Raw genomic sequence first — 25,498 nt, 5'->3', positions numbered from 1 at the left:
GAGTCAGAAACAAACGTAAGATGGCGTAAATAGTTTGTAATAACCTAATTAGTCTAATTATACGTTTTATTAGCATAAGTAAATGATGACTGTAGTATGAGCACTCTATAGAATTTCAATAAATTTTCATTTGAATTCCAAAAGCCTTTGTATGGTTATAGTCAAATACACGGCAAATGAACTCTGACACAGTTTTCTTTTGACAGTCTGACCTCTTTAAAGCACTCATTGTTCTCGCAAATGCTCCGGTATGTTCTTGGCAACCTGAATTAAAATGAAACAGCTTAATACAGAAAGAAATACGACTAAAACGTTCGTGTTTTTTGAGCCCATGTGTTGGATAATTTATCGAAGGCAGAAGTTACGTATCTATGCCTCTCACATTCGCTGTATTAAAGTTGTGATGACGTAAACACTGCCAGTAATTCAGATGACTTCCAGCCGAGCTATTCCATGTACTTTCCCATACACCCTCGGTGTCAGCGCCCATTTCTGCTCTTGTCAGGGGGAGGAAGAAATGTTAAGAACAGCCAACAGAGCCAGGGCAGTAAACACGCACTAGCATAGCTTCGCTAGCCTTAGTCCCGCCTCTGATCTGAGGATCAGTTCACCGATTGGATCAAATTCTATTCTCGGCCTCTGATGCTTCGAAGACATGTCACTCAAACTGACTCTGAAACTGTGCTGCCTTCTTTCGCGTTGTCAGCTTGAGCCAGCATTCCTGCTGAGGCCGTAAAGTTAAGAAAACTCAACTGAGAGATTTGCCTCGGTTTGCAAACATTTAGCTTTATTTGCCAAATGAAAATATAATCTAGTAGATTTGGTTTATATCGACTGTGTCGGAAGGCTCGTTAACTGATAATCATTCACCACTGAACCCGTCCGCTAGGCTACACAAAATAAAAGGTAAGTAGTCTATACGAACTTGCTATGGGGACACGGAGGTTTGCTTCCACTTAGATTCTTGTATTTGATACATTTGTTTAATGTACTTGTAGTTTGAAAAGTAGCCTAGTTAATGAGACTTTCAAGTCCCTTAGGGGTATCTCTGCGCAACACTCCTTTGCTCACACTAGCGTTGTGCTATTAGATCAACAGACAACTATGTACTCTATCTAATGTTACTCTTCTGAGAACACGATGCGTTGGTTACGGAACTAAATCTACACGGTTTCACTTTATCCGATAACTATATTTTCATCTCGTACCTCATTTGCAGACATCGAAACTGTTTATTCGGCTGTAGTTGACTGCTTCAGTTAAATAAGTGCAGTGTAATGTTTTATATGAGTAAATACAGGCTATATTAGATTGAAAATGCTGTATTATCGTTCTCATGCCGTATGTACTGTAATAGCCCGTTGGTGTTCTTTTTCGGTTATTCGAAGTGAAATAAGGCTGAAACATAGACTACATCAAGCTTTAGATGTGGAGATAAATGTATACAGTAAGGAAACTAGAACACGAACTGATTGATGAACAACATTTTTATATCTCCCGGCGATGTCATCATGCATGTTTACCAATTTATGAGTCCAGTGATGTACTCCCCTGTGCATCTGGTAGACGCAGACAAGCACACACACACAGTTGATGGTGTTAACCATTTCTTCGTCTGTGGGAACACGCCCACTTCAAACAAAGTTCTCATTTTGGCAGGTAGGCCTTTCGTCCCCTTTTCGGCGGTTTTGCTTCTGTAATGTATGTATTCTCACATTTAAAACAGAAGGCGTGTACTCTCTTCTTTCTCACTCGCTCTCCCCTTCTCTCGTTGGGGTAGTCCCGCTTCAGATCCTACCATGACGTAATGGCTTCCAGTATACTGGTCGAGGGAATCCTCTAGTGTCAATCTGTAGATGGCTTCAGATTGGGTCCCTCTCGGTGGTAACGTCGACATTTTCGGTTCCGTCGTTTCAGATTTTTGCAGGGAGTTTTATTTTCCACGCAAAGCGAGTCAAACTCGTAATGGTTAAAATTTCACCTGTCTTTTCAGAAGGACACACATGGTCCGTCAGGGCTGTACAGGTTATTATTTTTGCGCAAGATTCTGCCCCTCCTAAACGTTTTAACCGGAAAACACTCACTTGAGAGAAAAGTTATTTGCTACGGTCAATTCTTTGCCATCTCTCGCAGCACCTAAATCACCCCGCGTTTAATCACAGTAGGTACTTGTACGTCGTTTACAGAACTGTCCAGAATTAATACCAGAGCAATAAAAAGACCAATCCATTTGCTTATCGCAGTTACTCTGCGGAAGATATCTTCAAGAAATGTTTACGGGAATGCTGTCATGCATTTCAGAATGCGGTGAACGTAAATTGGTCACTAGGTTTTTATTGCGCTTCTGAGTCACTCTACCACAAAGTTTCAGAATTAAAATGATCTGTTCTACTAGAATAAAGGATTCATTCTTCTGGTCTCTGGTCTAGGCCTTCCACAGGGACAGAAGGCCTAGGCAAGGTTGTATCAATCACGGTTTCTGCTACAGGGAAAGATACTGTACTCCCTTTTCCAGGTACTGAACACAGTCCACGTCACAGTATGAAAGAAACATCCAGCAATCTCAGATACAGATCTGATGAAACAAAGATTTATAACTTACATTCCATGTGATTCGATTAAGAGTCCGCAGCTCAGAGCATGCTGTTTAGTGGTTGGGCTTAATAAACAAGTTTTTATTTGTTTGTTTTTGTTTTTTCATAGGAGACAGTGATTTTGTATTGAGTGATTGAACACCATTTAGAGTCACAGTTTATTGATCAGTCTTTTACCTATGTAAATTAGCGAAGCAGGGAAACATTTGGTCACCATCCACAGATAGATTTGTAGGGCAGGAGTCTAGAGTCTCTCTCTCTCTCGCTCTGTGTGTGTGTGTGTGTGTGTGTGTGTTTGTGTGTGTGTAGGCTATACTTTGTTAGGCATTTGTGACATGAAGGCATAGTACCTTGCCATTGTCTTATTTTCTCTTTGTAGCAGTCTTCGCTTGAAATAATTGTCTTACGAAGGAACAGATAAGATTTTAATACAAACATTTTAGCCTACTTTTGATAGGTGAGAGATCAGTAGTTGTTTGGAATCGATGGATCAAAAAAGTTTATGAGTAGCAAGTTTTAGTGCTTAGCCTTTCAAGTCCAAAGTTTAAAGTTCAGTATTAGACAATAAAAGATTAACTGGATTATTCCGGAACATTCTTGTCCTCTCATTTGGTGACGGTCAGATCTGAGACCAACTGAGAGACATTTGTATGTCTGTCCATCTTTAAGCATGAATACATACATGTGCAGAGAAAGGAAAATTCAAAGGGCTAACTCTCAGTTCTCAAAAGTACGATGCCAGTTCATGTTTTTGTGACCGTTTCATGAAAAAGTAGTAAGATTGATAGAGGTTACCCAAAGTAATGGTTTGCGTCAATCCTATTATTCAGACAGAGTTGAACAATAACAGTTTGAGCTTCAGTGCTAAAATGCTAACCCAGCTCTTTTGATATCCCCGTATTCGTAGCAATGCCCATTGCCACAGTCGTGCTAAGTATCAGTCCGCTAAGTTTGTCCCACTCGTTTGACATTCCTGCCGGCATTGGGGAAAAAGCCAGCAATGTGAGTGGCCGCCAGAGAAAACAGAGCTGTGTCACTCTTATATAACGTCAAACAAGTTCAATGAATTAACGAGTTAGCTTAAACAAAGATGTTTTATCGCAGGCGGATGAGAAACTGAATTAAAAATTCCATTCCTGGATGAAAATGAGAATACAGTGCCTGTTATTTTTAGAATGTTGAACTGAGAACTGTTCCACATTATTGTTAACTGCACCTCATCTGCGTTCTATTCAGCTATTTCCTAACCCAATGCCTATAAAACATCGTGACTGCATGTTTTGTCACCCAAGCCAAAACAACAAGGAAGTTTGTGCCAGTTTACAGTAAAAAAGATCCTATCTGTTTTCCCACTTGAACTCACCTTCTGAACTTCCTTGTAACTTGTGATCAGTTGTGCCACAGGTATGCAACAGGATAAAGTAATTATGAAATCAGTTGTTGTCAGCCAGATTCTTTTGAATCTCTTTGATGCCAGTTACTGTTACAGAACCGGCTTATTCTTCATTGCTGGTCTGTCTGTAAGTCTGATCCTCCCCCCCCCCCCCCCCCCCCCCCCCCCCCCCATTAACACACCTTTTTTTTTTTTTTTTTGTCACACTGTGGCCCTTATTTCAGTTTCCCATTTTGGTTAATGTGACCTTTCTGAGGATGGTGTGAAAAAGAAACATTGCATGTTAGTCTTCCGAAAGCAACTGAGCTTGTTCTGATGATTCGGCAAAAAATTTGCTACCTGACTGTGAGCGCGGTGGTTTGACCTGAATTTCTTTTTTGGTTGTTGTTTTTTTTTTGTTTTTTTGGCCATCTTAAGTATGTAAGTAAATAGATATGAAACACATCGTGTTTTGGTGGGCTGTCTCTATTGCGTGACGTCACGTACCTAGACTAGTACAAATTGTCCCCTGCAGTGGTACTCCCTTTAATGGGTGTACATAAAATTAGGTATTCATATATCTGTAGAATGTGGTCTGGTGCTCATCTGCAGACAGTCCATTCACACATATTGGAGTTGAACTTTCAAACTATCAACACCATAATGGGTTAATAAAAACACTGGATCTAACTGTATAAGTGACACTGTGGAGAACATTCGAAAGTTTTGCGACGGAAGGGCTGGAGGGTTTGACTGCTAAAAAAGTCACTGTGGACGGGCCAGAATGATAGTCGGTTTGATTTTATTTTAAATTGTAAAATAGAGCAAATATTGACCTGCATCAAGAGGAAATTCGACCCAAAACAACCCATGAAATGGTCTTCAGTGCATTAATCCATAGTCGTGAAGCCATTAGCCCCAATTTACTCATTGTACACTATTTCTGAAGTGGCCAGTTTATGGCAAATAGAACAAACAAAACAACATTTCTTTTCACGCAGAAATGGCAAATGTCCAGATTTCCCTTTTCTCGTTCATTTTACTGCACGTGAGATGCACAATGCTGTCTTTGTCTGCCGTGTATGCATAGCTAAACTAGTTGGCTAGCGGCTACTGAATTTATTTTGCTTACCAGCCGCAAGTGCCTCTCAGTTAGCATCAAGCTACAGCACTATCTAGCCTTCAGTTAGTACTCGTGTAGCCTGCAACCACACAACTGTGACAGTTATCTTTCTGATAAACATGTTAGCTACAGCACTTAACTTGAAAAACAGCTGGGGGGGAAACATTCGTTTTTGCGCCATTCTTTTGCGTGTCCATCAATATTAATATTCATTAACGTTAATCGTAATATCATTGGGGCTTGTTTGAATGCTAGCAAGGGGCTTCACCACCGTTAAGTTATGAGAGTTGAGGGAGATAGTCACAGGTGACAGAGAAGAGGACAAAGAGGGGTGAGAGCAGAAAGGAAAGAAAAAGAGAGTTGCTGCTGGAAATCTGTCATGGTGACTAGGTTAATTTTTCTTTTTTTTTTTTTTTTAAGCTCACCACAGAGAATGATGTTGAGGTCATAGAGAGGTGAATAGCGATGAGTCTCCGTTTGCTTTATTAGCAATTCACATAATTTGTGGTTGTGACAATTTCAGACGAAAGCTTTGAGAAATGTGAAACAAACAAACAAACAAACAACAATGAATAAAGTGTATTACAGCACAGTCTCCAGAAATATTGCTCAACAAGGAGAGTTTCTTTTTTCAAAAATGTTTTCTCAGCTGTTCAGTTTTGGCTCTTGCTTGAGAGACAGGACTTGGTTTTTTTTCCAGTAATGTGGACTGTTGAGGTGAAAGTAAAGTGTAATGATAGCTGCGATTCCTTAAACTGGAAATTAGGCTCCTGGACTGTTTACTTTTTATCGTATGTTTCTTTGTTTTAGACGAAAGTAGGAAATCTTGATTTTTTCTCAACTGGAAGCCCAGTAAAGAAGAATCTGGCTTTTGTTTTGCAGATTGTTTCTACAAAACAAATGTGACAGAAAGAAAAAAAATCAAATGTTGATGAAATTATTTATCCCTGTAACACCCCTCTAAAATTATATGCCATCTTGAGATAACGATCGCTTACACATCTGTTCCACTCTTGAGTTTTTTTGCTAACAAGAGTCTGGACCCGCTTTTGTCTCCCCCCCTCAAGTGCGGTGACTCATTCTTGATGACATTTTGAAATAACACTGAGTTAACTAAATCAAGACCGTTGAAGTTCTACCACAAAACATATCTGTTACAAAGGAAGTGTGTGTCTGAGTGTGTATGTGTGCGTGTGTATGCATGTGTATTTTATTCCCTCTTGCGTAGCTAATACTACATGGTTAGCTTATTGATGTTAGCCTCCACGACTCTGGTTACTTGACTCTAGTTCCGTGTGTGTGCTGTATGTTTTACTCCATTCTCGAAAACTTGACACCGATTATTTTCTTCAAGGTCTGGCTCCTATTGTAGCACTTCAGTGTCCAGCTGCATCCTGATAATGATAGATGGATGCCCGCAGTTGTCAGAATCTGCCCCGTGAGGAGAAGTTTAATTATTTCTCTCATCTTGAAACAGCCGATATTGATCTCAACAGACATCAGAGAAAGGATAAAAAAAAAAAAATCAATAAGTCCATTTGAGGGTATTACTCATCTGAAGATCAGTCAGTCTTACGTTACGGCTGTGACATAATGGGAAGGCGTTGATCTGGAGGGAAGTAAAAATAGCTCTTCACTGTTGCCAATTTATTGTTCAGCAGAACAGTCTTTCCCTTTCAACTACTTTAATGACAGAAAGTTAAGAAAAACTTAGGGAAACGAATATTGAAGCCCCACTGACAAGTCTTAAACACAATCTGGCAACCCTTAAACTTAAAAGTTGAATGTGTTGCAAATGTTTCATATAGCACATTTGAGGTTTTAGTTAGTTAGTTAGTTAGTTAGTTATTTGTTGGTATATGAAGAAGTAGTGGTGTAAAGACTAAGCTCTGCGGATATTTAACCATTTGCATGTTAAAACCGCTCCCTGGTTAGCTGTGAACACACTCTCTTGTTTTCCCCTTCGCTGCCTTATGGAATGAGAGCAGAGCCTGGTGCATGGGTTTTTAGAGAAAGGAGAAGTGCAGCCTGTAAAAATGTCACAGCTGGTTTCACTTGTGTGGCCACTCTCGCGGTCTGCTTTCCTTTCATCATTTACTTAATTCTCATCACATTTAACCTCCAAATCCTCTCACCTGTGTGTGTGTGTGTGTGTGTGTGTGTGTGTGTGTGTGTGCATGCGTGGGTGGGAGGGTATGCGCACGCATATGCATGCATGCACTGGTATAAAGCACGTTTGTGTGTGTGTGTGTGTGTGTGTGTGTACGCACACAGGGACGTGCATGCACATTTTTGTTGCGTCCCTTTCTCTCGGTTTGCGTCTGTAGATCCAGGTATACGTGTCAGGTTTTTTTTTTTCTTTTCTGTCTTTGAAAATCTACTACAATTACATTTTAATATGAAAAAAATTGAACTTGTTGAACTTGTTGAAGCGCTGTCTCGAACAGGATGTTGTGTGCGCATGCAGTTAAGTCGTTGGCAGAAATGGAAGTCGACACTCTCGTCGTGGCTTCCGAGGTTTCCTCAGTTAGCGGATGTCAAGGCTTCTGCTGTCACTCTCGCCACTGATTTTGTATGTAGTTCTTATGGCAGCGTCTCCAAACAAAACAAATCTCCCGTTTCCACGAGGGGGGGGGGGGGTGTCCTCTGTTTTTTGCCTTCGTCGACTCTGTACAACAAACTGACACAGAAAGTAACAAACTTCCTCTTTATTCCCGAAGAATGCACCAGGGTTTTTATTCTAAATTTGAAATCTTTGTAGTTTGATAATTCATGCACCTTCAGTGACTTCTTTTTCTTGCTTTCTCTTTCTCTCATTTTTTTTTTTTTTGGGGGGGGCGGGGGGGGGGGTCTCCATTTGTTGCCCCTTTTTTTTTGTGTGTGTGTGTGTGTGTGTGTGTGTAGGGTCACCATGGCCCAGTGGAACCAATTGCAGCAGCTGGAGACGCGTTACCTGGAGCAGCTGTATCACCTGTACAGCGACAGTTTTCCCATGGAGCTTCGCCAGTTCCTCGCCCCTTGGATTGAAAGTCAGGATTGGTGAGTTCACACAAACAGGCGCATCGAGTAAAAGTGAAGGGCGGAGGAGTTTACTGATGTCAGCGTTTCGCGTTTTGGCGTGTTAGGTGGGAGGCTAATGTGTGTGAGTTAAGTAGCTGAGAATAACCCTATCAGAACTGCCTCAATCAAGCAGTTTATGCAAAGCAGAAAAAAAAAAAACCAAGGTAGGCTTATATAAAGAGGAAAAGAGGAAAGGATGCGTACAAGGCAGGGGGTGGGTGAGGGGGGGGGGGGGGATACTTCTTTACATTCTTTTTGTTATAATGCAAACAAAGGCATTGTCAGAATGAGTCAGTACACAGTAAACAGTGTGCGTTTCAGAAGAAGCCAAGTGGTGGTTGGATGACTAATATTGCGTATTGCTGCGGCTTTGTTTTCTTAGTATATTCGGCTCTCGTAGTGGGACACTGAGCGTGTTAAAACCGGAAGACGAGCTGGCAAAAGATGATGCGTAGATGATTTTTATAATACACACCCTCAAAGCAGAGCACTGACCACAATCCCCGGAAAAATGACTGGGTCCTTACTGCTTCTTCACACGACACTTGCTGTTCTCGTGCAGTCTTATTCTTTGAAACTGCACTTTATTAGCATATAGACCTCATTAGAGAAACCCCGTCGCGCTTCCCTGGTAATTTAAACTGTCGTGAAAATAACGGCGTTCACTTTCACGCATAAAATCTCACCCAAAAAAAAGCTGCATGTTTTAGTTTGTATACTTCGTATTTTTTAGTTCGTATTTTTTTTTTTTACATATGCCGAGGATAACAAAACAGAAAAAAGAAAGAAAAAAAAATTGTGTATGTGAGTAGAACTTCTTTAACGGTGGACAAAATGTATGTTTATTTGTTGGTTTGTTATTTAGTGATCTGTGTGTCTGAGGTGAATCTGGTTTACCCTAATGTTTGTAGTACTGATACTGACTGGTGACAGGTGACGTTTGACTGGCAGGTTTCCTGCTTCACTTCCACAGAGATACGTGCAGTTATATACACTATATAAGTAACTTCTGACTTAATGTCTAAAATATTGATGCAATTTTCAATTTGTTCATTTTGATTTATTTTTTCATTCTTAATTTCAGTTGATTTATTCCTTATTCAGTTGTCCATTTCGCCATGTTTAGCCCTCTCTGTGCATTGCAGTAAGGATACACAATTTGACTTATAGGTGGTATCGCACAAATACCCACTGTAACTGGTGCTGTGTTAACACCATAACACTCCATCAGAAGGATGACAGTGCACCGTCTCATGCTTGTCATAACAGATGTTATAAACAGCGACTGCAGTTCATAAATGTCCATGGCATCTGCCTTATCACCCTCACGTCACGATTAGATTTCTTCCCACAGCTAGTCCTGACGCCAGAGGTTTTCATACCAGATCTTTGTCACAAGACTTTGGTAGTCGGTCGTCTAAAGCGTTATGTTATGTTAGATGTGATAACTTGGCACTACCTTGTATGAACACCTGTTATTCCGATGTGGCAAGGATGACTGTAGACTTCTCTTTGCTTGCGAATTCCTGGAATTCTACAAGGTTTTATGTCGTTCTAGTGCTGAGCGGTATACCGGCTCATCTGGTATACCGGTTTTAATTTCCCGTATGGTGTGAATTTTTGGTAGGCCACCACACCGGACCTAAAGCTGTTCAGTTATTGAGAGTTATTAAATTTTGACAGAGCGTTTCTATTTTAACCGGCGCTGCTTTTCCAGCCTTCATGCCACTGGTTTAGTGGCTCGGGAAACTCGTAGTCCAGTTGCATGCGTTGTAAATCATCTCACGTGATGCTACTCAGCCAGTCAAATCTATGCATTCTGACAACCATTGTGACTCGAGTCAGTCAGTAAGTGAGAGACACACACACACACACACACAGGGGAGAGAGACGAGAGGAGAGACAGTAGTCAGAGAAATAAGTGAGTCAGAAAAGTAATTTCACATGGCGTGTTCTAAAAAGAGAAAAGTAGACAGAAAAAACAGAGCTTTGAATCAAGAATGGACAGACTCATACATGTTCATTCTTCCCACGGGCAGTTCAAAACCAGTATGTCTCATATATTCCGAGACCGTGGCGATTATTAAAAGTGGCAATGTGAAGTGTCCCCTATGAGACAACGCACAAGTCTTCTGAGGAAACATACCCACTCAAGTTCAAACTGAGGGCACAGAAAATAAGTGATCTGAGAGCCCAATATGATTGATCCACCAGAATCCTAACACATTCATTCACCACCCAACAACGTGCTAACGAATGTTCCATTAAAGTCTCTTGGATTTTGGGTCAACGTAGAAAACCATTTAGTGACGGAGGGGTTGTCAAGGAGTGCATGAGTAGCTGAAACCTTACTTGAGGGGAAAAAAAAGAATACCATTAAGAGTATAGTAACAGGTGCCACACAGATGCCATACCAGTGCTTTACCCCTTCAGAAGCATTTATATTGAAACTTTAAGAAAAACGAATATACCGTGATATATACCGTTACCGTCCGTGCTTCAAATTATACCGTGATATAAATCTTATGCCGTACCGCCCAGCCCTATGCTGTTCATTTTGCTTGATGCGCAGTTGTTTGTATTTTGTTTGCTGTTGTACTTGTTGCTTGTATTTTTTTTTTTTTTTTTTTTTTTTTTTTACATTCATAGTCAACAATGTTCCAATAAAATGAGTGCTGTCTTCCCATGGTGCGGAGGTGTATATTCATAACTGCAGCTTTGTTTCCCTGTATTGTTTGTGAAATACTCATAAAGATAAGAGGCTGTTTTACCCATAGGAGACTCCATGGCTTACTGTTATTAAAGAAGAATGACAGAGTTGTAGTGGTTCAGCAGTTTGCATTAGCCACAAACATAACTTAGTGGTCATGACAGAAACACAATACCTTTATGACTTTTTTTTTAATGTAATTAATGTGGTCTTACTGATTCAAAAATGATGTAAACGTAAATCATGATACAAGCCAAAGGGTTTGTCATCTTGTGTAATCTTAACTCCTGTTGGATGGGGTTGACGTTTTAAAAAAAAAAAAAAAAAACTATTTGAAGATGTTTTGTCCAACAACATCCGCTAATCACTGTTGCGGCACTTAGCATAAATCCCCACCTCAGGCTAGCCAGCTAGCAAATTGCTCTGACTCATGTAAGCTGGCATATCTATGTATATCATAAAATGTGTTACAACAGATATCAGAAAGATAATGTCATAACCGGGTTAACATACATGCCACGTCATGACAGTCTGGACCATCTGTTATCACTCTGGTGGACGTTTTCGCTAAAGGTTTATTGATACTTTGTGTAAGCATTCAGTACCAAACAGATAAGGTGGGGTTTTTCAGATGCTACAGCGTAACAGTTGCATCAGGAATGGTCAACCAATCAAATTTCACATGATGGAAATGGTTCATTGATGAAAGAGGCATTCTGAAAGTTGACATGACATGGCAGGAGTTGCGGCGCGGTCAGAGGTTAGTCAACTGAAAAGCCGAGTGGTGCAATGGCGAACAGTGGTCCTCAAAAAGTTAGAATGGAATGCGCGATTTGTCATTTGGTGTCCCGGGCGGGGTACGGCCTCCTAAGAACTGTCCAAGTTCTGCTGAACACTTGAAGAATGTCGCAAAAATACTTTCAGTGTCTATTAAGTAACGGAAGGTAGCATCACTCACCCGTTTTGTGTTGAGAGGTTGAGGAAGCAGTGTGGTTTCTATGTGTGTGTGTGTGTACATGGAAGGTTATCTTTAGAAACAAACAAGCAAGAGTTGTTCAGCACCTTTCTTGCAAGCCATCCTCATTCCAAACTTCACATGACTGAATGCATTTAACAACATTAATTCTCTGTTAGAAATGCTTTGTTCTCCTGACAACCACAGCGCATGAATAATTTCCAGGAAAAAAGGTATTAAGCCTTTATTCCTCATATTTTATCAAAGACTGTAAAATTCACCCAGGAATGTTCTGCAAAGTTTTGCAGATCATGCTTACAGCACCAGTGGCTATGTGATACAGTGTACTGTGGTTTTCTTTGTGCTATCTGTTGTATTTTTTTTTGGGTCGTGTGTGTGTTTTAGTTTCTCACAACCTTTGTGAATTTAGTGGGGGAGGTGAAAGATATTGTGATGTCAGCAGTTTTGGAAGGAAGACATTTAGAAATGACAACATGCATTTACAAACATTCACATGAAGGGCCTTTTCTGTTTGTTTGTTTGTTTTTTACCTGGATCCATTTGACAGTAATATGCATTGCTCTTAGGAGCCCTCGCAATGCATTTCAGTGTCTTGCTGCTTGGCCAATCAGAATAACTCCACCGAATGATCTTAAGACCTCATAACCCTGTTGCCTCTGTATTGTTTTATGGATGAACCATGGATGGGCAGCCTTAGCACAGAGGGGCTATTAGACTGACCACATATTCGAAATGTGAGCATAAAACACCCTAGCCCCCCCCCCAAACACACACACGCACACACACACACACACACACACACACACATACACGAGCACAGATAACTTTCACAGTGCATAGGGAGTCATAAAGAGCCTTTGGTTTTCCTAACTGAAACATAAGTCGCGATAGTTAGTAAATTGAGAGGCAAAGCAGTTTTGTTTTGCCTCGTGGAAAGGCAGTATATGGTTTTTTGGGGGGTTTTTTTTCTCTCTAACTGAACCTGTCTTGGAAATCCAACAAAGCTGAGGCAGTTTTGATGCCAGCGCACGCAGGAGCTGTTTTCTTTGTTCCCACTTGGGAAACTGCCAGTGAATCGGTCTGGAATTTTCAGTTTAACCACTGACAATTATTTAACCCATTCTTAGGTGATTTGACGACCTGCTCTGTGATAACTCTCAGAGATTGAAAAAAAGATTGAATGACATTTGCGCAACTACTTCAGTCAACTTTGATAAATCTCTGTGTGTCCCCGACCATCGTTGGCTCCAATCCTAAGTTCTCACGTCGCCTTCCTCTCTCTGCTAAAGACAAAGTCTTCATCTTAAGGTGGTTTTGTAAAGTGGCGCAAAGTTCTTGATCTTTGCCTTGTTTCTGGTTGGTTGGTTGGACGTGTGGGTGGCGACAGTCTGGGTATGGGTGTCAAGTGTAAATCTGACCACAATTTGAATGTAGTTTCCAGTATGACCACACTCCATTCATGAATTATCATTCACAATACATTCTTAAAACAAGATTTTAACATTTACCGGTTTATCTACCTTTTTTACAAATGTCCGGAGACGCTCTGCGAGACCGGCACAGTCTTGGTCCGGTTTGTACGAGACTCAGTGACTTTCAGTCTCAGGCCAGGTTGGAATCGGTCGAGTCTCGGGGTTTTTTTTTTTTTTGACCTGGGATCCAGGGACCGGCTCAACTCAACCGAATCTTCCTTCCCCCCCCCCCCCTCGCAGGGCGTACGCCGCCAATAAAGAGTCCCACGCCACGCTCGTGTTCCACAACCTCCTGGGAGAGATCGACCAGCAGTACAGCCGCTTTCTGCAGGAAAACAACGTGCTCTACCAACACAACCTGAGGCGTATCAAGCAACACTTACAGAGCAAGTACCTGGAGAAGCCCATGGAGATCGCTCGCATTGTGGCTCGCTGCCTATGGGAGGAACAGCGTCTGCTTCAGACCGCCACCTCTGCCCAACAGGTACATACATACATACATACATACATACATACAACATGCACACGTACACAGACCGCAAGGAACACACGGACTTTTACATTACATTACATTACATTCATGCATTTAGCGGACGCTTTCGTTCAAGGCGACATCCCAGACAGGCAAAATACGAACCAAGTGTGTAGCCGTTAAGGTGCTGTGTCCCGCGTTAGGGCCACTTCTAACACGCACTTTGCCATTTATTAGTGAGAGAGTTACATGGGTAAGTGTGTTCAAAATGTAGCCAGAATGTCCGGACCTTACTTTGTGGGCGATGAGCCACAGAGGTTTTTTTCTGGAAATTGCTCTTGCTCTGATCTATTTCCCATAAAAGCGTCATTTACAAATTGTAACATCGTCTCTCATTCCTGTTAAGCGCACAGCCCTGTGTTAGCTAAGTAAACGTTTTATTCTTTTATTGAAGGACGGACAGGCGGCTCATCCCACTGGTACCGTAGTAACAGAGAAGCAACAGATTCTGGAGCACAATCTACAGGATATCAGGAAGAGGGTGCAGGTGAGTTGCCGTCATCACAAAGACACGCCAAGCTCTCAATAAATAGCTTAGCAAGCTCTCTACGCTTACAGCTGAGAGATTACGGGAAGCTGGTTTGCCTGGGGACAAGAACAATGGTCTGTTTTTTTTGTTGTTTTTTTTTTTGTGTCATGAGATACAAGGAAATTATGTGTAGTCATTTCCTGACATAGGTGGTGTTGCCTCACAGATTACGTCTTAGTCAAGGAATGCTGCTGGGTTTGGAATAAGTCACTTTAAACACCAACGTTTTTTTTCTCTTAAAGTTATATACATCAATGCTATATTTTGTGTTTTCAAGTACATTATTAAGTAATGTTTTGGGGGGGGGGGGGGGGGGGGGCAGGCTTTGACACACACAATAAGGGTGCTTATAAGTTTCTATTACGATTAGTCTCTCATGAGACTCCATTTGCCTTCCTTGTTGGTGTTGACAAATGCAAAGACCGCGTAAGTATCATTAACCATCATGAAATAAAGTTGAAGTCAGAGTGAGCCTAACAGTGAAGGCCCTTTTTATCATACTAATTTCTTTGGGTTTGTGACTAGCATGGTGTAGGTTCACGTTATTATAAACTCCTAATACATTTGTTAGGCTTGGGAGGTGTTGATACTCTTGTACGATAAATGATATTATTGTTGTTCAAGAAGCTGAAATGTCAGAAAAAGTATAATTGTAGCATAATTTTAAGCATAATTGTAAGCTTCATGTACTTAGCTCGTAAACCGAGTGAGGCATGTTTGCATTCCTCTTCTCGACGGGAGCTGACATCTTTTTTCACAGAACTTGCACGCTAAATCAATGTACATGTTGTTTCAAGTTTCTTTTAATAGGAGAGAGAGAGAGAGAGAGAGAGCGCGAGTGCGGTAGAGAGAGTGAAAGATATCAAGCGCCAAAATGGCCATATTTTTGTCTGTGACTGTTGGCCGTTTGCCAGGAGCTGTGAAAACAATTATCACGACTAAACAGTATTACACGAGCATGATAATATCGCCTTATCGTGCAACCCTGACATCTGTCGCTGTCTCTGTTTTTTTCACACTGCGTCAGAGTGACTGTGACTCTCTCTCTCTCTCTCGGCAGGATATGGAACAGAAGATGAAGATGTTGGAGAACCTTCAAGATGACTTTGACTTCAATTATAAAACTCTGAAGAGTGCTGGAGGTAAGGATACACCACAGAACCGAGAACATCTGAAGGAAGGAAAATTTTAAGAGTCTTAAGGAAGCAGCCTTTTGTACAGAGAGCTCAAAGTAAAGGATCTTCCAGAGGTTTATTACAATGTCAGTTGTATGGATTTGATTTAAGAAGAGTTTAAAAAAAAAAAAAAAAAATTCCCAGAATCCTATAAAACGAAAAGGGTCAGTCTTTTCTGGAACATTTTGAAATCCTTTTTCGTGAGACCCGCTTAGGCCGTAGAGCTATCATTATTCAGTAGGTGCTCAGTGAGACTCGGTGGAAATAGGGTAGAATCCTCAGTTCTCTTACTATAAACAGATCATATCCCAGCTGCTGTTGGAGAACTGTTCATCAGTGTGGATCGCTGTTGATCTTAAGTAAAGGTCTGGTTCCAATACTTTGTGACGGATCATTCTTGGGATCACTCCAGCCATTACGTTTATAAGTCAACCCACATCAATGCAGCGATTCTGCGACAGTGGGGAATCGACCTGCTTCAGTCCCCGATGCCAAGATCCAGTGCTTACTCTCCATTATCACTGTCCTCCATTACATTTTTCTCTTTAAGATACAATATGTCTTTTAAAGGTTATAACTATGCTATGTCTGTTATGATACTCACCTCTACGACGTGAAATCGTTTTTAGCGTGTTTGTTCCAGTGCTTTAAATCGTGCCAAATGTGTCCCTGGATATTTCCCTCAAACAGCCTCTTAGAATTAATGCAGAAAATGGAGAGTTATCCACTGGGTGTTTGGGCTTGTCTTGTTATTACTCCTGGCTAATTTCCCCTGTCAGTCATATCTCAAGCGCTTCGATTAATTTATATCCTGTATCAGAACAATCTGTTCTTACTCACAGAACTCATTTCGCAAATGATTTTGACGTGTTCCAACTAACACATAGGATTGCTCATAACTATTATCGTAACTGTTTCCGGACACCTCTTTACGCCAGTCATCTTTTCTAACATTTTTAATGTCTTCACAGCTCATATTTCTATCGGTGTTTGTTTGTGGAATTACGTCTTGATACCCTAACGATAATCATATTCTTTAAACACAACATTGAATTAGCTCATCCAGCCCGTCTCTCTGTTCCACTGAGAGCTGCATGTCCCACTGCATGTTGGCTCTAATTAAGCCTAGACCATGAATCAACGAATTACCCAGCTTAGTCGTCATGGTTGTCGAAGTAGGTGTCACGCGCGTGGATCCAAACATCGTGCTACGTACGCGACTGCGGAGGGTCGAGTGGACTATTGACGTTCTCTAGTTTGTCGATCAAACGGATTTCTCCCGTGCTAATATTGACTTAGTCTTGTTTGTTTTGTTTGTTTGTTTTGTTTTGATTTGTTTTTTTTTTGTTTGTTTGTTTCCCAGAGTTGTCTCAAGACCTCAACGGGAACAGCCAGGCCGCAGCCACCCGGCAGAAGATGGCCCAGCTAGAACAGATGCTTAGCGCCCTGGACCAGCTCAGGAGGGTAGGCGAGATAAGACCAGCGTGAGATGGATTTTGCCGTGGGCGACCATTTAAAAAAAAAAAAAAAATGGCATCACTGTAAACCACCATGATGCGATGGTTTTGGCTGGATCTTAATCTACAACGTTTTCTCTCAACTGTGTAATCTAAAAAGAGGAACCAGACCAGACCAGTTCTCTGTCGCTTTTTCCATTTATTAAAACCGTAATCACTTGGGGTCATCTTAAGGTATAATTGTAACAAAAATATCGAATGTAATCTTTTTGTCTTGAACCGTTGGCTAGCAACGACACATCTTCTCAGGTTTCCCGCTGGTCAGGTGTTTTTCAGAGTTGACCCAAATTCACCAGGCCATAGAGTCAGCCTTTTCAGGTTTAACCATTAGTTTCCATCAGCGCCACTGTGCATGCTCCTAAGATTGTATTTTAGGTCTTCCTCGTTCAACCTCTCTGTTGTTACTTTCCTTGCCGGTGCAGCAAATTGTGACAGAAATGGCTGGCTTGCTGTCTGCAATGGATTTTGTCCAGAAGAACCTAACTGACGAGGAATTAGCTGACTGGAAGAGAAGACAGCAGATTGCCTGTATTGGAGGACCACCCAATATCTGCCTGGACCGTCTGGAGACATGGTAAAACAGATGTCCTCGTTTGTCTAAAATAGCCAGAACACACACACACACACACACACTTAAAAAAAAAAGTATTAATGAAATTTCATTCATGTATTTATTTCTCTCTTCTTCAGGATTACTTCCCTGGCTGAGTCTCAGTTGCAGATCAGGCAGCAGATTAAGAAACTGGAGGAGCTACAGCAGAAGGTGTCGTATAAAGGAGATCCCATTATTCAACACAGACCCGTCCTGGAGGAGAAGATAGTTGATCTGTTTAGAAACCTTATGAAGAGGTATGACACACACACACACACACACACACATACACACACACACTTACATACACAGGGTGAATGACAGCTAGAGCTTTAACAATCATCTCCAGGCTGTTGAGCTAAATGTGAGAGCCAGATGTGTTTGCGTTCAGATTGACCGTCATTCTGCAGTCAATAGTCAAGTCACCCATGCTGCTGCTTTGAAATAAGTAGCTGCCTAGTTAAGCAGCATTTGAACCAAAATGAAACCTTATTAGACAGCTTATTGAAACACTCTAATCAGACAGTGATTATATTACCAATTTACCCCCCCCCCCCCCCCCCCCCCCCAGCACACGATCAGTGTTTACTCACCTCAGCTGCCAGCATTCATCAAGTTGAACAGCCACAGAACCTGTTTTTACCCTTTTCGTTGGCATGTCTAGGTAAACTACAGTAATCCCGCTAGCAATGTTGGACTAAAGGATTGTAACAACCTCACGCTAGCTACCTAAGCTAACACGTTATTTAGCTAGTTGGTGATTTGAAACAAAAACCTGAGGTGACAGAGGTAGCTAGCGTGCTTATCTACGAATTAGATTTGTAGATTATCCTTGACATATGGAAAAATGTAAAGTGACCATTGGCATAAGTATAATCATGGACCGTTGACGTAATTATAAAATGTCACTTATTTTTAGTGCATTTGTGGTGGAGAGACAGCCTTGTATGCCCATGCACCCTGATCGACCCCTGGTCATCAAGACAGGAGTCCAGTTCACCAATAAAGTCAGGTAAGTCTCTCTCTCCCTCCCTGTCTCCCTCCCTCCTTCCCAACCATTTAAAGTAAGAGCTTAGATGAATTTGCTGTTGGATAACACTCAAGTGTCGTGAGAGAGGTAACTGGTAACTGGTAACAGGTAACTGGTAAAGAGTTGGACCCATAGGTCTGGATGCACACTCTGTCTCTCTCTTTCAGGTTACTGGTGAAGTTTCCGGAACTAAACTACCAACTGAAAATCAAAGTCTGCATTGACAAGTGAGTGTGGAGTGCGCTCTGTCAAAATGAGGAAACAAATGATGATAAAAAACAAACATTTTGCAAGTAAAATGTGTTAAGTTGATGTAAATTTGCAAGTAAAATGTGTTAAGTGGATGTAAATTTGCAAGTAAAATGTGTTAAGTTGATGTAAATCGATATCGAAACTGACTCAGTCTTTCATTCTTCCGTGCATGTTTTCTCTCTCTCTCTCTCTCTCTCTCTCTCTTTCTTCCCCGACTGCAGAGAGTCAGGTGACGTTGCAGCCATTCGAGGGTGAGTTATCTTTTCTGTTTGTAACTTGTGAAACAAATGCTGAGTCATTCAGTTCCTGTATTTTCAGTTTTCAGCTTAGTCTCCAGTCCCTCACTATTGTTGTGCTTTCAGCTCTCGTAAGTTTAACATTCTTGGCACCAACACCAAAGTGATGAACATGGAGGAGTCCAATAATGGGAGCCTATCTGCTGAGTTCAAACACCTGGTGAGTGGATCCAGTGGGAAATGTAGTCCATAGGGGACTGTAGGAAGTGTAGTCCTTTGTCAAATGAGACATACTTCAAATGTTTTTTTTTTGTTTTTTGTTTTTTTCCCCCTTTGATTTATTCCTAGATGGTTTCAGATAGTATTAAATCATGCCCACTGAATCAGTCTTGCTTAAGCGATAAGTGAGACGGCATCCTTGACATTACTGAATGGGTCACAAAGTTCGCATCACATCACAGCTGTGTTGTCCCCTTAGAGTTACTGTCACCGAGAATTTGATGCTTTACACTGGATGTACCAGCTGAGTTCTTATAGCCAATGTCAGTACCGTTCTTATAGATGAACGACGAATGAAGTGTCCGAGCCAATCTTGACCCTGCCCTGTGACGGACTGGCGACCTGTCCAGGGTGTTTCCCCGCCTTTTGCCCAGTGAACGCTGGGATAGGCTCCAGCACCCTCCGCGACCCTAATTGGGATAAGCGGTTTAGAAAATGAATGAATGAACGAATCTTGAACTTTGTTGACAGTGTCTCTCCCATTACTCTTAGCTTTGAGGACGCTAATGGCAGTGTCTTCAGACTTAACTGCCACAGCCAAAGCAATGTATCGAAGTATAGGTTTCTAGGTATGAATATAGTGGTGCACCATGGGAACTGTAGTCCTTACTGGAATCTCTCTGTTTCAGACTCTGAGGGAGCAGAGGTGTGGTAATGGAGGACGAACCAACAGTGACGTAAGTGTTCAACGACCCGAAAGGACCGATTCATGCTTGTAGCAGGAAAAGCATCGCCGTTATTATCGCGTAGTAGTTACTGGGAATTCTTTTTTGTGAGAACGTTTTACTTTGACGTTGACTTTTGACCTTTGACCCACAGGCCTCTCTGATAGTGACGGAAGAACTGCATCTGATCACCTTTGAAACAGAGGTGTACCACCAGGGTCTTAAGATTGACCTTGAGGTAGGCCATTCTCACACACACACACTCACACACACACACACAGGCTAGGTGACTGCAATGCCCCACTGACAAATGTACCAGAACAATGTCAGCTAAACGCAGCGGTTAACTAAACTGTCAATATCAGTTATGAATTCTCTCATGAGCATAATCATATTTTCCCACCGGTAGTTTTTTTTTCCCATTTGAACACATTCGTCTCCCGTCACGAATTCACAGTTACAGCGAATGAGGCACAAAAAGAGAAATTGGTCTTTGAGTAAGAGATTTGCATAATAATTTACATAATAATTCACATAACCGATGATAAAGTCCAGCCCGTATCTCGCAGTGATTGGTTACTTCTGTAGAATACTGATGAGGTCATAGCGCGAATCGGTTTCCGCGGCGCTCCTGGTGGGCTGATTTGACCCCTGTGGCTAAATGACGTGTTAAAGAACAAACCCGTCTTTAATCAGAACCTCTATCCTCCTTGGGTCTCCCCGTGTTCAAGCTCCCAGCTGATAAGACCTGGTTATTACAGAAATGAAAGAGAGTAGCGTGTAATTGGAAGCAGCAGGGTACAATGTTAACCACCAGCACAAACAGCAGGCAAGAAGATAAATCAAGTTCATTTGGAAAACGAGCCTGAATCCACGGTAGCCTCTGTATTTGAGTATATCGATAACGAAAATTTGTGATTTGAGTTGAAACGTTTTGGTGACCTTTTGGCAAACCGCCACAAATATCCTATATTTGGCTTTAGGCGTTTTTCTGTATGAAAAATCCCACACGGTTAAACGTTGTGTAAGCCGCAGTGAGAAATTACCTAATCTGACTTGACAGATGATTTCACTTCACACATGTTTTTCTCTCTTTCTCTCGTTTTTCTTTTTCTTCCCCCTCAGACTCACTCACTTCCTGTTGTGGTCATTTCCAACATTTGTCAGATGCCTAATGCATGGGCTTCCATCTTGTGGTACAACATGTTAACTAACCACCCCAAGGTGAGTCAAACTACAGCGCCCTCTAGTGTCAGTGGTCCGGACTCATCGTCACCACTTGTGTATTTTGAGTTACCGTTTGAGTAAGCCCCCTTTCCTTGATACTCTAGGGCTGTTGTTTGTTTGTTTTTTTTGTCTCTGACTCCGTTGTATCTTTCCGTCCCTCCATCACTCCCCGTCTGTCGGGTAGAACGTGAATTTCTTCACCAAGCCCCCGGTTGCGACGTGGGACCAGGTGGCGGAGGTCCTCAGCTGGCAGTTTTCTTCCACCACCAAGAGAGGACTGACCATTGAGCAGCTCACCACACTCGCTGAGAAACTTCTCGGTATGGCACTGTGTCTTTCCCAAAGAGAGAGAGAGAGAGAGAGAGTGTGTGTGTGTGTGTGTCTGTGTCTGTGTCTGTGTCTGAGAGAGAGAGAGAGTGTGTGTGTGTCTGAGAGAGAGAGAGACAGGCTGAGTGTGTGTTTGCGTGTATGTTTATATGTGTTTACTGTACGCGAGTGTCTGCGTTTGGACACATCTGTCGTGTGTGTGTCTGTGTCTGAGTCTGAGAGAGAGAGAGAGAGAGACAGGCTGAGTGTGTGTTTGCGTGTATATTTATATGTGTTTACTGTACGCGAGCGTCTGCGTTTGGACACATCTGTCGTGTGTGTGTGTGTGTGTGTGTGTGTGTGTCTGTGTCTGAGTCTGAGAGAGAGAGAGAGAGAGACAGGCTGAGTGTGTGTTTGCGTGTATGTTTATACGTGTTTACTGTACGCGAGCGTCTGCGTTTGGACACATCTGTCGTGTGTGTGTGTGTGTGTGTGTGTGTGTCTGAGTGTGTGTTGGTATGTGATTTCTGTGCGCGAGTCTCCGTATGCGTTTGCTGTTTGTGTATCTGCATGTACGTCTGTGTGTGTGTGTGTGTCTGTGTGTGTGTGTCTGTCTGTCTGTGTGTGTATTTGTGTGTGTTTTTTGTGTTTGTGAGTCTTAATCCTCTTTGTCCTCTCAGGTCCATGTGTTAACTACTCCGGCTGCCAAATCACCTGGGCCAAGTTTTGCAAAGTAGGTTGCCGTGACGACGTCCTCCACATTTCTTTGTACTGAAATTTACGCCGTCGTGTGTTATTTTTTACTATTACAATACTTTTGGATTTTTGTTCTATGATATCAAAGCCTCTCTCTGTTCTCTCTCTCTCCCTGTCTGTGTTTCTCACTACACCTGTCTTATACTCTCTGTCTTTCTCTCTCTGTCTTTCTCTCTCTGTCACAGGAGAATATGGCGGGAAAAGGCTTCTCCTTCTGGGTGTGGCTGGATAACATCATTGACTTGGTGAAGAAATACATTCTCGCTCTGTGGAACGAAGGGTGAGAACTCTTTTAAGTGTCGCTCGCAGCAGCTCCACACGACCCCAGCGTAAAAACTTAAAAGACCATAGAGTTAAAAAACGCTGGAGACCTCTCCACAGGAGACAAAAGACACATAACACAACGGCTGCTTAACTCCTCCTGGATATAAAACTGTTTATATCTCTGTTTCCATTGTAGAGCTTGACTTTGTAAGTGCGTGACTGAGATTTTAAGAGCTATGGCTACGCACTGACGTATACTTGTCCCTGGAAGACCACACTAGTACAAACCATGCTGTAGGAGGAAATGAATTATTAATTATTCAGTAATTAAGTCAGTCCATCATGTCCCTGAACATTGAAGCTTCAGTGCAGCTCTATCAGTTATGCGTCTGTAGTCTTATGTGTGTGTGTGTGTGTGTTGTCAGGTATATTATGGGCTTCATCAGTAAGGAGAGGGAGAGAGCGATCCTCAGCCCAAAGCCTCCGGGGACATTTCTGCTGCGTTTCAGTGAGAGCAGTAAGGAAGGAGGTATTACATTCACCTGGGTGGAGAAAGACATCAGCGGTGAGTTTGGGTGACTGCTTTTGTGTGTGTGTGTGTGTGTGTGTGTACATGTGCGTACGTGTGTGTGTGTGTGTGAAACAGAGAGGGAAGGATAGAAGGTAACACATTTGTGGACAGTACTCTGTGACTGTATGTATTTTGTATGTAACACTTTTATGTGTCTGTGTGTGTGTGTGTGTGTGTGTGTGTGTGTGTGTTGTAGGTAAGACTCAGATCCAGTCTGTGGAGCCATACACTAAGCAGCAGTTGAACAGCATGTCATTTGCTGAGATAATCATGGGCTATAAGATCATGGATGCCACCAACATCCTGGTATCTCCACTGGTTTACCTGTACCCTGACATCCCTAAAGAGGAAGCCTTCGGAAAGTACTGCAGACCCGAAGCCCAGCCCGACACTGACATCACTGAACACGGATGTGGTGAGTCCAGAGACAGAGAGAGAGAGAGAGAGAGAAAGGGACGGGAAGAGAGAATGAGAGAGAAGAGAGATGGAGACCGAGAGAGAGAGGAGGGATAGAGAGAGAGAGAGAGAGAGAGAGAGAGAGAATGAAAGAAAAAAAATGAGAGAGAGAGAGAGAAAGAATGAAAGCGAGACAGAGAGAGAGAATGACTAAGGGGGAGTGTGAAAGAAAGATGACAATGTGTAAGGGAGCGTGTCCTTTTCTGAGAAAACGGACGGTAGTTATAGAGGCACCGGGGAGGGAGAAAAAAAAGTTTTAACGGCGATCCCGGAATGACTGCAACTTCCTTTTCGCTGTGCAAGAAGAAAAAGAGAGCGGCAGAGAGGGGAAGTGTAAGTGAAAGAGGGAAGGAAAGACAAAGAGAAAGAGAGTGTCGTGTCATCAGTGTGTAGGTGCCCTTATCTATAAATCCTGCGTCTTATCTGGTTTTGTTTATTAATTAATTAATTTATTTATTTTTAACCTCTCTAAAAGTAAACACTTTTTTTTGTTTGTTTGTTTGTTTTTCAGCCATTCAGCCATATCTAAAGACTAAGTTCATCTGTGTCACCCCGTAAGTAGCTAATTGTACCAACCATTTTGTGTGTGTGTACGTGCGTGCGCGTGCGTGCGTGTGTGTGTGTGCGTCCCCGTGTTTTTGATTTTTATTGATTTTTCTCTAGAATAAAGTAAACATGATCTGGAAACGTGTGGTTATCGCTTAGAGAGAAAAACGGAACCAACATTCCACGTTGTTGGACTTGCCCACGTCCAGCTTCACCAAAGAAAGAAAGAAAGAAAGAAAAAAAAAAAAAAAAAAAAACACAGAAAAAGAAACATGACTCACTGCTTACGAGAAGACAAAAAAAAAAAAAAAAAGTCCAAAAAAAAGTTGTCTGTGTGACTGTGTTCCGTCTAACAACAGTAAACAAGGGATGCTGGGGAGGACGACTATTGGTGGACGTCAACCTTTTATACTCCGCTGTGGGAACATTTTGGAGGAAGTTTACATGTAAATGATTTCTTTGTGTGTTTTCCCTATTTTTTTTTCTCTCCCCGCCCTGTATATATGTTAACGATTTTGTTGATCAGAAAGCAGAGAGGTGGGCCATTTGGGTGTGTTCCATGTTCAGGCCAATCGGTGAAAATGTTTGTTTTCTTTCATGGGTCGGTGAAAACGGTGATGGCTCGGAATTACCGAGAGAAAAGGGCTAGTAGCCGTGGACTCTTTGGGGGTGTGTGTGTGTGTGTGTAGTGTGTCTGTGTGTATGTATGTGAGCGTGTGTCTGTGTGTATGTATGTGAGCGTCTGTCTGTGAGCGTCTGTCTGTCTGTGCATGTCTGTCTGTCTGTCTGTATGTGTGTGTGTGTGTGAGTGTCTTTGCTTGTGTGTGTGTCTGTGTGTGTGTGTGCGTGTGAGTGTATGTCTGTGTGTGTGTGTCTGTGCATGTCTGTTTGTCTGTGTGTGGGTGTGGGTGTGTGTGTGCGCAGGCTGTAAATACACCTCTCTTTATAGGTCTCCCTCTGTCTTCATGGACTTCCCGGACAGTGAGCTTCTGGCAAACGGCTTCCCTGGGTAGGCACTAGGGAGCCCTTGTGTGTGTGTGTGTGTGTGTAAGAGAGAGAGAATGAAAGAGAGAGAGAGGCATGCGAGAGTTCCTCTTGATGACCTGTAACACCAGATCTTTTTAACCCTTAATGTCACAGTTTTGTTTGAGACGTTTCTCCCATGGCTGCTTGATTTCTGACTCAAATCAAAGGTTCCGGTCCAGATCCAATCCTAAACCCTTTAGCTGTTTACTGTTATCAGTGCTGACCAATTCAA

General features: G+C 42.1%; 1 protein-coding gene across 4 annotated transcripts in view; it reads left to right on the top strand.

Moving 5' to 3' along the window:
• Positions 1–676: 676 nt before the first annotated feature.
• The window catches only part of stat3 (signal transducer and activator of transcription 3 (acute-phase response factor)), a 28,238-nt gene continuing 3,416 nt past the window's right edge, over positions 677–25,498 (top strand). Inside the window, exons 1-22 of one of the 4 annotated variants that reach the window (XM_030793608.1) lie at positions 677–906; positions 7,994–8,128; positions 13,548–13,791; positions 14,234–14,326; positions 15,429–15,510; positions 16,907–17,007; positions 17,483–17,634; positions 17,751–17,909; positions 18,572–18,664; positions 18,850–18,909; positions 19,156–19,185; positions 19,297–19,390; positions 20,079–20,126; positions 20,269–20,352; positions 21,240–21,338; positions 21,526–21,661; positions 22,328–22,380; positions 22,589–22,683; positions 23,093–23,232; positions 23,435–23,650; positions 24,206–24,248; positions 25,190–25,249. In XM_030793608.1, coding sequence (XP_030649468.1) covers positions 8,001–8,128; positions 13,548–13,791; positions 14,234–14,326; positions 15,429–15,510; positions 16,907–17,007; positions 17,483–17,634; positions 17,751–17,909; positions 18,572–18,664; positions 18,850–18,909; positions 19,156–19,185; positions 19,297–19,390; positions 20,079–20,126; positions 20,269–20,352; positions 21,240–21,338; positions 21,526–21,661; positions 22,328–22,380; positions 22,589–22,683; positions 23,093–23,232; positions 23,435–23,650; positions 24,206–24,248; positions 25,190–25,249 — 2,210 coding nt within the window. In that variant the 5' untranslated portion in view covers positions 677–906; positions 7,994–8,000. Of the gene's footprint in view, positions 907–7,993; positions 8,129–13,547; positions 13,792–14,233; positions 14,327–15,428; positions 15,511–16,906; positions 17,008–17,482; positions 17,635–17,750; positions 17,910–18,571; positions 18,665–18,849; positions 18,910–19,155; positions 19,186–19,296; positions 19,391–20,078; positions 20,127–20,268; positions 20,353–21,239; positions 21,339–21,525; positions 21,662–22,327; positions 22,381–22,588; positions 22,684–23,092; positions 23,233–23,434; positions 23,654–24,205; positions 24,249–25,189; positions 25,250–25,498 lie in introns of all 4 variants that reach the window. The other 3 variants (XM_030793607.1, XM_030793610.1, XM_030793609.1) reach the window with 3 other exon arrangements.

Source organism: Chanos chanos, chromosome 16 (genome assembly GCF_902362185.1).
Source record: "Chanos chanos chromosome 16, fChaCha1.1, whole genome shotgun sequence".
NCBI classification, from domain to species: Eukaryota; Metazoa; Chordata; class Actinopteri; order Gonorynchiformes; family Chanidae; genus Chanos; species Chanos chanos.
The sequence above is the reverse complement of the archived record's forward strand: the minus strand, read 5'-3'. Positions and strand labels throughout refer to the sequence as shown.